Source organism: Lithobates pipiens, unplaced genomic scaffold (assembly GCF_037356315.1).
Source record: "Lithobates pipiens isolate NorthernLeopardFrog02 unplaced genomic scaffold, aLitPip1_a1.2 Scaffold_13, whole genome shotgun sequence".
Lineage (NCBI taxonomy): Eukaryota > Metazoa > Chordata > Amphibia > Anura > Ranidae > Lithobates > Lithobates pipiens.
This window is the reverse complement of record NW_027507718.1, coordinates 34,252,848-34,268,941: the sequence shown is the minus strand read 5'-3', so window position 1 is coordinate 34,268,941 and position 16,094 is coordinate 34,252,848. Positions and strand designations below refer to the sequence as shown.

The 16,094-nt window shown below is 43.7% G+C and overlaps 1 protein-coding gene across 1 annotated transcript in view; it reads left to right on the top strand.

Moving 5' to 3' along the window:
* The first annotated feature begins 2,135 nt into the window (after positions 1-2,135).
* The window catches only part of LOC143974020 (D(4) dopamine receptor-like), a 28,328-nt gene continuing 14,369 nt past the window's right edge, over positions 2,136-16,094 (top strand). Inside the window, exons 1-2 of the mRNA XM_077474990.1 lie at positions 2,136-2,148; positions 6,210-7,215. Coding sequence (XP_077331116.1) covers positions 6,267-7,215 — 949 coding nt within the window. The 5' untranslated portion in view covers positions 2,136-2,148; positions 6,210-6,266. The remainder of the gene's footprint in view (positions 2,149-6,209; positions 7,216-16,094) is intronic.

The window sequence follows — 16,094 nt, the reverse complement described above, 5'->3', positions numbered from 1 at the left end:
GGTCTCAGGACTTGCAGCCAATCAGGAAGACAATAGCGAATATTAATTTGTTATTGGCACACAACTGGGTGGGCCCAGTGCTCTGCACCCCGAGTCCACCCTTTTTGAAGCCAATTAAAGCCTCCATGTCTAATCATGCCAGAAGATTACCACGGGGGGCGGGGGGGGTGTAAAAGATTTCAACAAAAGCAGCAGCCATGAGGGACACTTTACATTGATAATAAATACTGTCCCCTGTGCTGTGTTTTTTTTTTATGATAACAAAATAAAATTGACTAATACTAATATTTGACTATACTTAAGCCATTAAGGTTAACTCCACGTTTTGCACCATTTCACATGTTACACTCGTATTTAGGGTGTAACATGGTGTAAATGACCACCCCCCCCCCCCCCAACAGTGCATGGTGCGTACACACGACCGGACTTTACGGCAAAAAAGGTCAGACGGAATCATTTCATTGGATATTCCAATCGTGTGTGGGCTGCATTTTTCTTTCAAAAATTCTGATGGACCTAGAAATAGAACATGTTTTAAATCTTTCCGACGGAATCAATTCCTATCTGGAAAACCATTCGTCTGTATGCTATTCTGACGGACCAAAAATAACGCAAGGGCAGCTATTGACTACTGGCTACTGAACTTCCTTTTTCTAGTCCAGTCGTATGTCATCACATTCTAAACAAACGGACTTTGGTGTGATCGTATGTAGGCAAGTCCGTTTCAGCAGAACTCCGTCGGAAAGACCGTCAGAGTTTATTTTGACGGAAAAAACGGTCGTGTGTACGCGGCATGAGAGTTCTTCACTCTCACAGCTGCTATCACTTTTGCATTTGTGAATTAATAAACTACTTGTAGTTTATTTATAGTTCTCACTGGAATATGAGTGCAGTGATCACTGCAGTGGTAGGTCACTGACATTTCTTCCAACTCTCCAACTGAAAGTCTATACCTCTATGCGGATCTGACCTGCAGGAAGCCTGTGCATTGCACCCACCATTCACTGATTTCAGTTACAATGCTTTGTAGACTGATTTGCAAAAAAATAATAAATGTAATTTTTTTCTGCAAATATATGCTTTTATTATTCTTTGTAAAATGGACACTCGCAGTAATGTGCGTTAAAAAGTACAGTGATGTGTGCACTGTGGTGTCACATGATTAGCATTGTGGTGTATTACATAAAAAGAAAAGGTTCAGCTATAACATTTCATTTAGGTGTGCCTTCTGCCTATTGGAAATGAATGCAGTGCACATTAATGCATTATGTGAAGAGGTCCTAAGAGCAGTATCACATTACAACTACTCATATTTGAGGCTGGGTTTACATATCTGCGGTGCTGTTTGCAGTCCTGTGCGTTTTTTTTCACCAGTTCAGGTGCAAATTTTTCACTGAATTTGCACCCAAAAACTCACAGAACCCTTTTGAAAACTGCACCACAGCCGCCCTGGACATGTGTTAACCTGGCTCCATTGAAATACGGTAACACACACATGTTATGTGAATTGGATGCGGTTAAAATGCATCCAATTAGCATATATGTGAACCCAGCCTTATACTGAAATCTTCTAACCTATGTTTTCTGATTGCTTGGGGTTACTGCATTTCACAGCTTATATGATCTCTGAGCTGTATTATTGCTTTTCTACAGCTGGATGGGAAGGTCCTTGAAGAGAGAAAGGGTTACATCACTGAACAGCATACCAGATTGCCCTTTCAGGGAATAAGCACAAAATTGCTAGTGTATAGTGTGGAGAGAAGGGGAGCTGTTAATTACATTCAGGGTTAGGAATCACCTATATGGGTAGCTAAACAATGCTCACCCAATCATCAGCAGCTCTTTTATGTGGCTGCAGGGCTCTTGGCCTCTCTCCTATTAGATGCAATGCAGAAGGTTGCAGCTGTCACTGAGTATGCACCTAAAAAGAAAAAGTAAATCAAAGAATGTATTTTAGCTGGTAATACGGAATATATTTTATATTAAAAAATATTCACACCGGCTAAAACTATAGCAAGCCGAAAATGTTTTTGGTTTTGGGCAATAGACATTTGACATTCTACTGCCCCTGCTGGTCTGGAATAATCTATAAAAGGAAATGAACTGCAGCTGGCAGCCTTTTAGCAAACTGACACTCCTAGGTTTCAGGTAAGACCATTGGTAATAACCATAAGCACACAATTTTCCTAAACATTGTATACAGATACATGAAGACTTTCCTGAGCAGTCTATCCACACGGAAATATTTTATTTAGGACTGTTAGGGATTGAAGCTTTTTTTTTTTTGCATTTAAGGCTAAGTGAATTTCAAAACTTTGGTAGCTTTTCTGTAGTTGTTTGAGTAACATTGTCTATGTATAGACTGGCTACATAAGCTACTCTACAAAAGGCTTTCTTAAAAGGTCACTAGATCGGTTCCATTGGGCACAGACAGTTTTAAAGGCTATGTTCACCTGTTAAAGTGGAGGGCCACCCTAAAAAAAAAAAAAAAATTACATTAACATTCACCAAAAAAAAATAAAAAAAATAAAAAAAAAAAAATAAAATCGAGGAAAAAAAAATAAAAAAAATTGAACAAAAAACACTTTTTTTTTTTTTTTTTTACTTGCCAGAAACCCCTGTTTCTTGGTATTCTTCCTAATCTGCCTCTTCCTATTCCGTGGCACTTCCTCCACTTCGGCGAGCTGCCCCTTTGTTTTCTGTAACGCGTGTGTGTCCCAGAAAACTGGGCCGTTCACAAAACGCTGTGCGACATGCACAGTAGGAAACTGGCAGTGAAGCCGCAAGGCTCCACTGCTTGTTTCCTCACGTTAAGATGGTGGCGCTGGCACCCGATCTGATGGACGGATCGGCCACGGGCTCGCTGGACAGGTAAGTGTCCTTATTAAGACAGCAGCTACAGTGTTTGTAGCTGTTGACTTAAAAAAATAAAAATAAAAAAATGGCTGCTGGAACACCGCTTTAAATATATAAGGAATGCTAACTGTCTCTTTAACACCAACTACATGCTGGCTTCAGTAGGGTTTCATTAAGGCTAGCCATACCCCAGTACATTTCTAATGGTATATATGTTCTGTTTAGCATGGATGGTGGAATCTGCATGGCTGGCTATTGTATTCAGACACCCAAAGCATCCGTGGCTGTCTGACTACCTGAAATAGTGACTGCATCTAAATGGATGTCACTGTTTGCACCTAATACACTGTCCCATTCACAGTTGGTCTTCTAATTTTCCATGCAGCTAAGTCAATTTTATTTATTTTTTTAACCTAGGGGTGGTAAGAGGGCCACCCACAGCTCAAAGGTTGTCTTGTTTACACTGAATCAAACAAAATATCAATGGCTTGCTTAATTACTTCAATATTGGGCATGTTCACCCCCTTCCTGCCCAGGCCAGTTTTCAGCTTTCAGTGCTGTCGCACTTTGACAATTGCGCGGTCATGCAGCACTTTACCCAAAAAATTTTTTTTATAATTTGCTTTACACAATTAGAGCTTTCTTTTAGTGGTATTTAATCACTGCTGGGTTTTTTATTTTTTGCTAAAAAAAAACAGACTAAGACCAAACATTTTAAGGAAAAAATTATTTCTTAGTTTCTTATTTATAAAAAAAAAAAAAAAAAAAAAAAGTAATTTATAGGCAGCACTGAAAGGTAGCACAGACTGGCGTCAATGATGGGCACAGACTGGTATTACTGTTGGGGTTGCTTTGTAATCAGGGCACTGATCCTCCATCAGCCATCATATGACATTGTCCCAAAATGAGAGCCACATCGCCCCGCCGTCATTTGACGGTGGGTGGAAAGTGGTTAAAGGAGAAGTTCACCTATTAAGAAAAAATAATAAATACACATTTAAACTGCAGGTAAAAAAAATGTGCATTTACTATTTTTTGTTTTGGGAGACTGCAAAGCATTTCACCTGTGATCAGAAGATCAGTGGTACCATGCAGGACTCCTACAGACAGGTCAGTGTATCTGTTTGCTCAAATCTCATAGGGGCAAGCAGATACTTGCTGACAGAATAAATTAAATTCCACAGTGCTCAACAGCACCGTAGTTCATTCAGAACTACAAGCTGGCAGCTGCAAAGGTAGTTGGTACTTGTAGTTTTACATTCTCAGAGGACTGCAGAGCCCCGCACGGTCACATTGGCTTCAGAGTGACAGTGGGAGCCCAGAGGAGACGCCCACCCACTGTGTAATGGCTGCAGCTGCTTGTTGCATGTTCCACCTTAAATATGGGTGGAACATGTAATGTTACGAAAACAAACAAGATGCACCTAGTGCATTAGCAAAAATTGAATGAGGCAATAAAAACTGGTAAAATTAGATACAAGAATGCACCTAGTAAAATCCAATAAACCACAGGATGTCACAAAGAGCAGGATGTGTGTACCCCAATTACACCTGGCTGTGGAGCCAAGCTGATGCATTTTGAGGGTGCACCCCCTCCCTCAAAGCTGGTGTCAGTTTGTAATAGTGTGTGTAGGACGTATGGAAATAAACCATAGCTGTCTTGACAATTTTTAAAAGTGCAGCTATCTCAATCCTTCAGGCATCGGCTGCCATATTTTACCAAATATCCTTTTAATGTCTGCTTTAAAACCTGTAGTATACAGTACATGTCAAATATCTATAAGGTTCATTTAAAACCCTATTGGTCTCATTGGTAGCTGCATGATCTGTTCACGTTGATTTATTTCTTAGTGTTGCTAAATCCAGGACCCTGCATTCACTATATCTAGTCGGTTAGTAAATATAAACTGCTAAATACATTTTCTAATCAGCAGTATATAACAGTCATATGACTTCTATCATTGTGCGGCCGAGCACTGGTTAAATCTTGTAGGAGATTTAATTCTGCACTGACTGTCCTATGAGGCTGAATGACCCCTGACTTTTCAGGACAGTGCTGATTGCCCCTGTGCTGATCACATGCACCCTGCCAAAAAAAAAAAAACTCTCTAGCAACACACACCAGAGCAGAGTATATGCAGAGTGCCTCCAAGGCTCTGTTCTTAGCAGATGGATTGGGGACAGTGGAAGAAGGGGAGGATCAGGGAGGACACAATCAAACCATCTTTTTTACACAATGCAGAGGATTAACCCCTTAAGTTCTACAGTGAGTATAACAAGCATGCTTTACTGCCTATACAGACTGATTTTATTGTTGTGGGTTTAACCCCTTTGTGCCGGCCATTCACAAATATATGGCCTCTCTGCACCTGATCCTTAGCACTGAGGGGCTACATGTATGCATGGATTGCCCCGATACACCTGTGCCGTGTGTGTGCACACTACTGGCGCAGTTACCGTCGCCTAACTGCTTTTCGATAACTCCCTATGATTGTGATATTTTGGACCATGTGACCACCGTCACAGACAATCTCGGTGGTTACATGAGCTTAAGCTGCATCCTGCCTCCCAATGCCATAAGCCTCTTAAAGGGCTGGGAAGTTCCGGTGCAAAGAGGTTAATACCACTTTAAATGGAAAAGGCATATATTGTAGAAATGGTATTTAAAAGTAAGGATGGCATGGAAACGCATAGATCATGGTGGAATCCACTGAGAAATGGTGCATCCTTGTCCTTAAAGAAAACCAGTCAGGAGGGCAGTGAGGCTCTCCTCCATTGTTGTAGGATGTGGAAGCGCAACATCCAAGAGCATAGATGGATTTGAGACAGGAAGTGCCATTGCACCTGTTGCAGATTGGTACTCTGGATGAAAATGACAAGTTACAGCTTATATAATAAAACACTGCTGAAGTACTGAAAATGGCGAATAAGAATAGCATGGTGTTTTATGGCGAAGGCTCTGTTCATTGGTCTAAACTACAGGTATACGGAGGATGCTAAGACTATGTTTTATAAAAATAAAAAAAGTTGTACCTAGTAGGGCAATGGAAAATAAGCAATGTGGTTAATGGTAAAGGCACAGAGTTGCACTCAAAAAAGTATAGCATATGCTACTGCATGGTTTTGTATGTGTGGTGACAAATACTACTCATTGTCTTGTAGACAGAGAAGACAATCGGAAGTAGTCCTAGTAGAAGATACTTGGGAACCCATCAGAGCTTCCCAGAATTAAAATGGGGCAGAGTATTTGGTGCGAACTAGTTGACTTGTATGGAACTCAAAATTGGCCAAGCTATAACCTGCACTCGTAATTTGATCAATAAAACATTGTTTCAATATATCTTTCTTTGCAGGTTGGAAATCCACCTCCTGATTGGCGTGCACCACAAGAATCCTTTGCTGCTTTAGACATGTCCATTTTGCTCAGCGCTTTGACAAATTTCTCTGCCTGGAACATAAGCACTATGGAGATTGACCAGAAGCACATGGCAGGAAGGTGGTGGTGTACTGATGGTGACCATACACTGAAGATTGGCATCGTCACCACCTTGGGGTGTCTGATCATCCTGGGGAATTTATTTGTACTACTTGTTATTGCCTCATCTGTTTCTGGCTGGTCATGTAACAGTCGCTATATTCTTATCTCTTTGACTGGCACAGATGTCACATTGGCTTTAGTCGTGGTTCCGCTCAATCTGTATGGAAGTATTGTGTTGGAGCCAGGTGATGAAGATGAAGCAGATTCTGCTGTTGGATCTTACTGTCACATTGTGGCCTTTCTAAATTCCTCCGTGTTTGCCTCTTCTATTTATTCATTGGCCACCATTAGCCTGGAGCGATATGTGGCCGTATTCTTTCCTTTGCACTATAACAGAGTAATGAGTCGCCGCAGAGTCAAGCTATTAATTGCAGCAGCCTGGTTGTTGCCTCCTGTGTTCTTGTTTCCCATTTCCATCCCAGGTGGCACAGTGATACATGTCTATTTTTCCCGAGCCTCTCTCATCTGTAACCCAGACTATGCTAGCAACATGACTTACTCTCTAATGCTGACCATAGTCATCTTTTTTCCTTGCTCAGCAATAGTCACGTTTGCCAACCTGCGACTATGGAGAGTTGCAAGAATGCAAAGCAGAAGGATGAGTGTGTGTTTGTCTGGCAGAAACAAACAAGTTGTTGCCACAGTGTGCGAGAATATGGATGGCGGCATACCAGTTCATCTGAGCAGAGGCCGGCCTGCAACCAGTGAAATGGTGGACAGAGGCCCACGTAAAGGAGATGCTGCATCCAGGGTGCTAATTCCTGTGGTCTGTGTTTTCTACATTTGCTGGGCACCATGCATGGTTACGATCCTATATAATGGTAAGAACCTCATTAAATGCAATCATTTAGCATTTCATGGTTTTCAGGTATTTGCAGAATAAAAGGGCACCGTGTATGTATTACATTTTTTTGGGGCTCAATTAGAGAGCCATGTCCTTAAGCTGGTTCCACCATGAATCACAAATGAGGGCAAATGGGATTGTATTCTGACAGTGACACCTGCTGCTCTAAGAATACAATGATTAGCTGATGCTTGAATATTTTCCAACATGTTCCTTTGACAAAAGTTGATCAAAATATCTACTTATTTTGAGTGGGGAAGGCCACACACTGATAGAAACTTGCTCACCCCTGCTTTACAAGATGAATTTCAATCTGTGTATGGCTAGCTTTACGTTCTGTTCTGATTTTTACATTTTTCAGACAGAATATGAGGGAAATTCTGCAACAGGAACCCAGAAATGTGTCCCTGTTGAGATTTTTGCTCATCCACTGTCTGGTGAAACTTTTTTTTTTTTTTTTAGGGGGATAGAATGAGGGTAATTCTCTAACCGAGCCCTGCATAGCAGTAAAAACTCAACAGATTAAATTCCCCATTACCCCCACCTGTATTTGGCTTGACACACTTGATTTTAAATCGTTTGCATTTGTTTTACTTTAGATGCTTTGAAAAGGGGGTGAACTGCTGGATGTTTTCCTTGCTACCAAGGTCTGGCCTTTATATTTTGTCATGAGTCCCGTTGACAGTTTACTACAAAATTTAGGAAGTGTTTACCTTTCTGTGAATACTCTAAATGCTACTATAGAATAGGATCTGCCATTCACTTTGTGACCAAATTCCCAAAACCCCTTCTCTGAGATTGACGACTTGGAGGTTTTGTTGGAAAGCAAAACAATGGTGTAACTCCATATTGGTTGAATGTCACCCCATGAATTGGCCCACTGCCAGCATTAGATTAGCTGGTGACCTGGACAAAAAGCTTGGTCTATGCCAGTCTGGCCAGTGCTCCTAGCTTTCACAAAGCTGGCTGGCCATGCAATACTGGGGATCCTTTTTTTCTGTAGAGACTTAAGGCCTCATGCACACTGGACGTTAAAATAACATTATAAAAATGCCAGTAGCTTTGCAGTGAGTTTTTCAGGGTGTTTTTTCTTAAAAACTTTTTTTTTTTTTTTTTGGATCAAAAACGTCAAACGCTGGTGAGCGACTTTTTTGAGTGTTTATCGACGTTTATCAGCTTTAGAGCATTTTTACAGCTGAAAAACATCTCTCAGAATCCACTAGTTTTGGGTTTTTTACTGCTCAAAAACCTTACTGCCCAAAACTGCTAACAGCCTGTGTGCATGGCAGGGGCATACCAAGCGGTTGGCGAGACCGGCGCAAACCGGGTGGGCGGCTGCCAATTAGCAGTGTTCTTCTCTCTTAAGCACAGGCACCGCAGGGGTGAGCTGGCGGTGCTGCTGCTGAGCACTGCTGCTGGCAGGGCCGCTGATATGGGGGAGTCTCCCTCCCTCTCTCCTTTGAGCTTTCAGCTGCTGAGGGAAAGGAGATGCGTGGCACATAGTTTCTGTAACTGTCACAGGGAGCGGTGCACCGCTCTGCTTCCCTGTTTGGGCCGCATATCCACATATCACAGATCTTCCCATAGGTGCCTGGTCTCCCCTCGCTTCTTCAACTCCAGCGAAGCACCAGAAGAGAGCCATAAACTCTGAAGGGGGAAGGAAGAGCGGAGTTGTCATTCCTGTTGTAGATTTAGCCCTGTGACAGCAGCCTGCCAGAATAGATAGGATCTGTGACATCAGCTTCCCTACACAGCTGATTCAGGAGACCATATCAGTATTCTACATTACTGCCCCTATACTGTACCCTCTTGCCCCCTGTACTGTCCACTTACCCTCCTAGCCCCACTGTACTGTACCTTCCTGCCCCACCCCCCCATACTGTGCCCTCTTCCCCCATACTGTACTTTCATGTCCCTCTCCTATGCCCCCTGTACTGTACCCTCCTAACAGCTGTACTGTGCCATCCTGCCCCCCTCCCCACACTGTACCCTCCTGTTCCTCCATAAGTTTATACGTTTTGTTGTTTGTATATGCTAATAATCATTTTATTGTATTGAAAAATGTAAAAAGTGGGTCAGTGGCGCTACCTTTAATGCAAGTTAGTTTTCTCCAGTCATAACTGGGTTTTAACATGCAAAAGACACCTATATATTAGAAAAAAAAAAACCTCACCCTAAACTCCATGAAAGTATTTCTACATTAATTATACAAGTGTCCATAAAAAATCCAGTGACTTTTGTGCTCGTAGAGTCTCCAAGTGACTTCAGTGCTCCCCCTAAAAGATCTCTACTCCCCTACTCCTTGCACCCCTACAGGGATATCATGCATGTCATTCCACTCCCTCTAATTGGACCAGGCCGACTCCCTCAGCTTCAAGCTCCACTCTGCACTGGTCTCGGGATTTATACAGCATGCCAAGGCATCCAGTTTTTCTCAAGTCATCTTCCAGGACGGCACACCTGAGAGATGAGAGGCTCCTCCCTACAGGAAACACAATCAATCGACAGCTGTTTTAAGTCCCCACCCTTCCCCTTGATCCTCAGTTTTTGATTGTGTTTCTCCCTACACAGCGAAACTGTTTGTTTTTTTCCAAATGACCCGAAGCCTGGGGCTGGTGGTCTCCCCCTGGGAGCCGGACCACAAGCCTGGGAAGCCTCTGGGTCTGGTAGGATATTCTTGTCCTTCCTGGGGGGTTCCCCTATCTTTTCCTCAGGGCGGGCAGCAGAAATTGGAAGAGCCCCCCTGAGAGCTGAAGGACCCTGGGTACAGTGGTGTACCCAGAACTTCAGGGGCCATTATCCTGTCTCCCCCTCCTTACCTGTACAGGTGGCTGTTCAGACGGGGGTGCTGGCCATCGGTTCTTTCCAGGGGGATCTTGTCCCCGACTCCTGGGTCCCCGGTAGCTCGCGTGGGCTGCCGGAGAGGGCGTGGCAACAAGCACCCGCGTCATTTTCAAACTTCGGGAAAATGGCAGCGGCGTTCTTACCCAGGAGGGAAGGCTGAGAGTCAGTAGGAGCAGGCGCCCACATCCTCCTTTCTCTAGAGGGAGGAGGCACCAGTTTACTACGGTGTATGTCTGCCTTAACCACCTCAGATATGAAGATGGGAATGAGGAATGGAAGGCATTGCCCCCCCCCATGTATATAGACTGACTGACTGGTACAGTGCAGGACACAGCCTAACCTAGCACCTCCCTATGGGGACAGCAGTTGGGGGGGGGGGGGGAGCACTTTGGCGGCTATCCTCCTTGCGTGTGGACCATAAGGATGGAAAAGCAAGCCCGCTGGCTGTGGCAAAAAGAGGAAGACGACAACGGTGAGTACTTTACTTTCCTTTTGCCGTGGGAAATTAGCTGCAAAATCCCCAATTCCAGCCAGAGGGTTCCTGGGCATTTGAGATCTCACCTGGGGTCTGGATTCAAATAGCCCTTAAGCTTCTGCTAAAAACACCAGCTGCAGCCCCTCTTACATCAGAGAAGCTGTATGGTGGACAGGTGGTGCAGAGGAACGAGTGTGCCTAAACCACCTCAGATGAGAAAGAGGTAGGTAGGCCATTGCTCCCCCTTCCCCGTGTATATACTGACTGGTGCAGTGCAGAACTTGGGGTCGGGATACAAATAGCGCAGACGCCACTGCTAAAACCACCAGCCACAGCTCCCTCTTACAGCAGAGACACTGTGGTTATCGCAGCAGTAGGTTGCCAGCCTCTCCCTACATGCCCAGTTGTGGTACATTTAGTAGGGATGAATATAGCGTACAGAGGGGACCTGGTAGATACAAAGTTACTTACAGGCCAGGTATACCACTGAACAGGTTATTAATTGGGCAGTGGTTGGTGGATTCAGAAGCTCCCCTGGTCAGCAGGTGCACTAGGTTACCGGCCCTATTAGCCCAGCTGCTAGGAATCTGAAGTTGCTTCACAATGTTTAAAAGCTGACCTAACATTCAAGGATGGGCAGAGACCAAGCTACTGTGTGGCACAGTAGGGGTTCCCTTGTCACAGATCCTCCTTTTGGGGGTTGCCTGCTATAGTTAACTTTCATAAGCTCCAACCTCCCACTCCACCTTTACACTGTGTTTATATTATAGTGTAGGAGGTAAGAAGAAACTTTTTTTATTGGTTTGGGCTACAATCCACTCAGTGGCAGATCTAAAGGCGATTCACCATAGATCGCTCCCTACATCCTTTTAATTGAGGATTTTCTGTGCAAACCTATGCAAGAGCTACATAATTGATTGCTTGAAGCCTGCAAATAGCTATTTACCTCCCAGGCTAAACCGGTAACCACCTCTTCTAGAGAGGTCTTAAATTGGTCTCTAGGGCTGGGCTCATTGAGACTTTAGTTGCTAATCAGCACCACCTGGATATGTGCTGGCTAGCGTTTGCTCAGTCTATGGAGGTAAGGTAGGACAACAACTACTACTAATAGTAGGGTGTCCAACCATTTTAGGATCTGTTCCTTCTCTGGTGGTGAAGGTTTAGTATCTACAGCCCAGGCTATGCCTATGAAATAAATTGCCTGTTGGTTATTTCATAAAGGGATAGACCATGACTCCTCATTGGCTGCACACCAGTAGACCTCAGTAGTGAAGGTTTGTGCTTGCTGGGATGTTTTTGTGGCACAGCAGAAATACACATTGAGATTTGTGACATCTCTGCTTAATAAGGACTATATTGCTGTACATCAGAAATGCACTGCACTGAAGCTTGTTTTCTGTCCTTTATATACTAAAGGTACTGCTTTGTTTGGCTACAGATCAGAAAAATACAACAGTGAAGGTGGTCTGTACTTTCTGGTTTTGTGTTGCACAGCAGAAATGCACATCATTGAGTCTGGTGCCATCTCTGCTCATAATGGTTATATTGCTGCACATCAGACATGCACAAGATTGAGGTCTGTCTGTGGGGCTTTGTGTCCTGTTTTACTGCCTTGTTGGTTACTTATCAGAAAGGCAGCAGTGAAGTCTGATGGTCCTGATTTGCGTGGCGCTGTGCTGATTCAGACAGTGCTATTAACAGCAATGGCTGCCGAGTTTAAACATGCGATTTGACATGTTGAGTCGCATGACAAATCATTTCAATATGGATGTGCTATCTCTATTCATAGTGTTTTATTGTTGCACATCAGATTTATACAGCATTAAGGTCTGTGAGGTTTTGTGTCCTGTATTACTGCCTTATCAGAAAGGCAGCAGTGAAAATTGATGGTTCGAATTTGTTGGGCTACTTAGTAGAAATACAAATTGAACCCCTGCCAGGTGTAGTACATATACTGCCTTTGGTAATCCATGTAGCACCACAAAGTGGTGTTGTGCTGATTTTAGCCATGCGATTTGACATGTTGAGTCGCAAGGCCAAATCGCTTCAATATGGATGTGCTATCTCTATTCAGAATTGTTATATTGTTGCACATCAGACATATACAAGATTGAAGGTTGTCTGTCCTTTTATGTCTTGCATATACTGCCTTATTGGCTGCCTATCAGAAAGGACACAGCAGTGAAGATTGCTTGTCTTTTTCTGATTTTGTTTTTGCTGCTCAGCTGAGAGACACATTGAGGATGGTGGCCTCTCTGCTCAGTATTGGTATATTACTACACATCAGACATACACAAAGATTGAATGTTTGTGTCCTGTATGTCCTATATTTACTGCCTTATCGTTTGTATATCAGGCTAAGCAGTGTTTCTCATGGATCTACCTTTCTGCATCTTAGGGATACACAGCAGGGGTTTGTTGGCTGCAATCCTCCAGGGAGTCACAGCATTGGGGACCCCTTACTTATTCGACCTGAAAATTGCTATTTGTTTTTTTTTTTTCCCTGCGACCTGTGTAATCTTGAGGTCTGTGGATCCAGGAATCAGGGACTGCTGGTGTCGCACAGACACAAATGGTACCCATTGGAAGCCATAGTATATGACTTCTCATGCGTCTTGCAGTCCCAAGTCGCAGGTTGGGTCGCACGGGTGTGGGAACCCTAAACTTATCTGTCCCTTCTGATTGAGGTTTTGCTACACAGCAGGAATACTCATCATGACGTTATTGTTTTATTTTGCAGCAGACCAGAAAGATTGCAGCTGTAAAGGCTGTCTGTCTTTTTCCTCAGTGTCTGCTTTTATGTTGTTGCACAGCAGAAATACTCAAGATTGAAGCTTGTTGGTGCTTTCTGTTTCAGAAAAACACAATGCTGCAGGTTGCTTGTGTCCTTTCTCAGTGTTGGTTCTATCTGAACTACACTACAGAAGTGCATGACAGAAAGGATTGTCTTGTGTTCCATATTTTTCCCTGTGGCATAGCAAAAATGCACAACACGGGAGTTGGTGTTCATATTAATCTTATAACTGTGGTGGTTTGTCAGAAATACACAACATAGAAGTTTGGGTCTTTCTGTCTTTATAGCCTTGTTTTGCTGTACATAGGTAAAGCACAACAGTAAAGGGGGTTCCTGTCCTTTCCGTATTTATATATCAGTTATGACCTAGCTAGCTGCACTAAAGAAATACGCAGCATTTAGTGTTTGCTTGAGTCTTAATGTTTTTACGTCTTGGCAGCACATCAGAAAACCAGACTATGAGGACTGTTTGTCTACGTTGAGGTTCAGATTTGGGTCTCTTCCCATATTTGATATATTGGTTTAGCTAGTCACACTCAGGCACACAACATTGTTGTCTATGCTTGTGTCCTTTCTGTCTAAATCTATTGTGCCGTGCCCACAATCTATGATCATTTTATTTGTGATATTAATAATGCATGTATCACCTTTTTGTATTTCAGCCTTCTTTTCCATGGAGGGGCCAGGAGTTCGGGCTGCAGCTTTCACATGTCAGAAAACCTTGACCACTTGCATTCAGGGATGCCAGAACCATTTCCTAGGGTTGAAGCCCTGTAGGGTTATGGGACACTGGAGGAAGGGGATAATGAATCGCCCTGTTTAGTAAGAACTTGGAGAGTTCTGTTCAGAGGAGTATTAGGGCCTAAGGATGAAGTATAAAGATGTATACCCGATCGAATAGGTTTCGGCTCGGTGCATGGCCTTCATTTTGCCCTTTTAGCAAAACTAGACATAGCAATATGGGTAGTCTACTCCTGCTAGGGACTTTAATCTCCTGAAGAAGGCTCTCAGGCGTAAGTAAGGACATAGATTGGGCGTGCCTTAAACCCAGGGTTCAAGCTTCTGTTAATCTATTTCCCTTAAGTAGGCTTCCCTTTAGTCTTTTGCTGACATAAAGATAAAAAGGAAGCAGTTTTATTTCCCTCAACAGGATAGTGTTAAGACAGGCCCTCTTATTGATTAATGTAGTGTCCTTGTCTTACACAGGTCTCTTATTTATCTTTTTAGTGGTTCTAAGTAGCACCTACAGGCATAATAGGCCATGGTTGTTAGATGTGTGAGATAGGCAACATTGCTAACCTACAAGTTTAACATGTTTTCTGATTCCATTTTTAAGAGCCCATTTCACCTAGATACTGCATCTGAAGCGGAAAAGGCAGGAACATCTGTGGAGCAGACCTGCAGATCAGCCGCATGATCCAGCTAAGATGCCTTCATCAAGCATATGAGCGTATGGAATGGAGGTAAAGCTCACTGCAGAGCCAAGGTTCGCCAAGAGGGTTTTGCAGTGGCCCCACCCTAAGGTAGGCCTGAGGTACTTGTTTATCCTCTCAGGTGTGCCGTCCTGGAAGATGACTTGAGAAAAGTACCAGTTACTTACCGGTAACTGTCTTTCTGGGAAATCTTCCAGGACGGCGGGCCTACTTCCCGCCCGTTGGAGGAGGGAAAATTCTAGAACACTAGAAGGTGAGTACCTATGAGGAATGATTTCCCTTGTGAACCTGGTTCAGGAGTTACTTCTCTACAAACTGAGGATCAAGGGGAAGGGTGGGGACTTAAAACAGCTGTCTATTGATTGTGTTTCCTGTAGGGAGGAGCCTCTCATCTCTCAGGTGTGCCGTCCTGGAAGATTTCCCAGAAAGACAGTTACCGGTAAGTAACTGGTACTTTTTTTTTATGCATATACCAGGTATGTAAAGGTCTAGTCCATGGTGGCGGATGTCTCCAGATTTTCCTGGCACAACAGAGCTTTGGAGATCCAAGCTCCGTTCTTCCAGGAGAATCTGGAGTCAGGCTATATACGTTTTTTTAGTATATATTAGACATGTGCATTTTTGTCAATTTCAGGTATTTTTGTTTTTATTATTGTTTTGACAAACGATAAAAGCACAGAATCTGAAAAACGAAAGATCCGAAATAAATGCTTTATTTACATTTTCGTTTTGACACAGTTCGATACAGATAGGAGATTCGACGTGCCTGACAATAACAATCTGTGTCTATTGAACTTGTATCATAACAGTCCATTCACAGGGGGGCAACATGACTTCCAGCGCGACTTTGGGAGGTAACTTGGACACGACTTGAGTGTGAATCACAGCGGGACTTACAACACAACTTTAATGTAAAAAAAAACAAAACGGCATGGGTTCCCCTACAAGGGCATACCAGGCCCTTCAGGTCTGGTATGGATATTAAGGGGAAAATAAAATGGTGTAGGGGTCCCCCTCAAAATCCATACCAGGCCCTTATCCGAGCACGCAACCTGGCAGGCCGCAGGAAAAGAGGGGGGGGGGGGGAGAACAAGGGAGCAGCTGCCTCTCCTGAACCATACCAGGCCACATGACCTCATTGGGAGGATGCTTTGGGGTCCCCCCCCAAAGCACCTTGTCTCCATGTTTATGAGGACAAGGGCCTCATCCCCCTAAAACCCTGGCCGGTGGTTGTGGGGGTCTGCAGAAGGGGGGCTTATCGGAATCTGGAAACCCCCTTTAACAAGGGGACACCCAGATCCTGGCTCCCC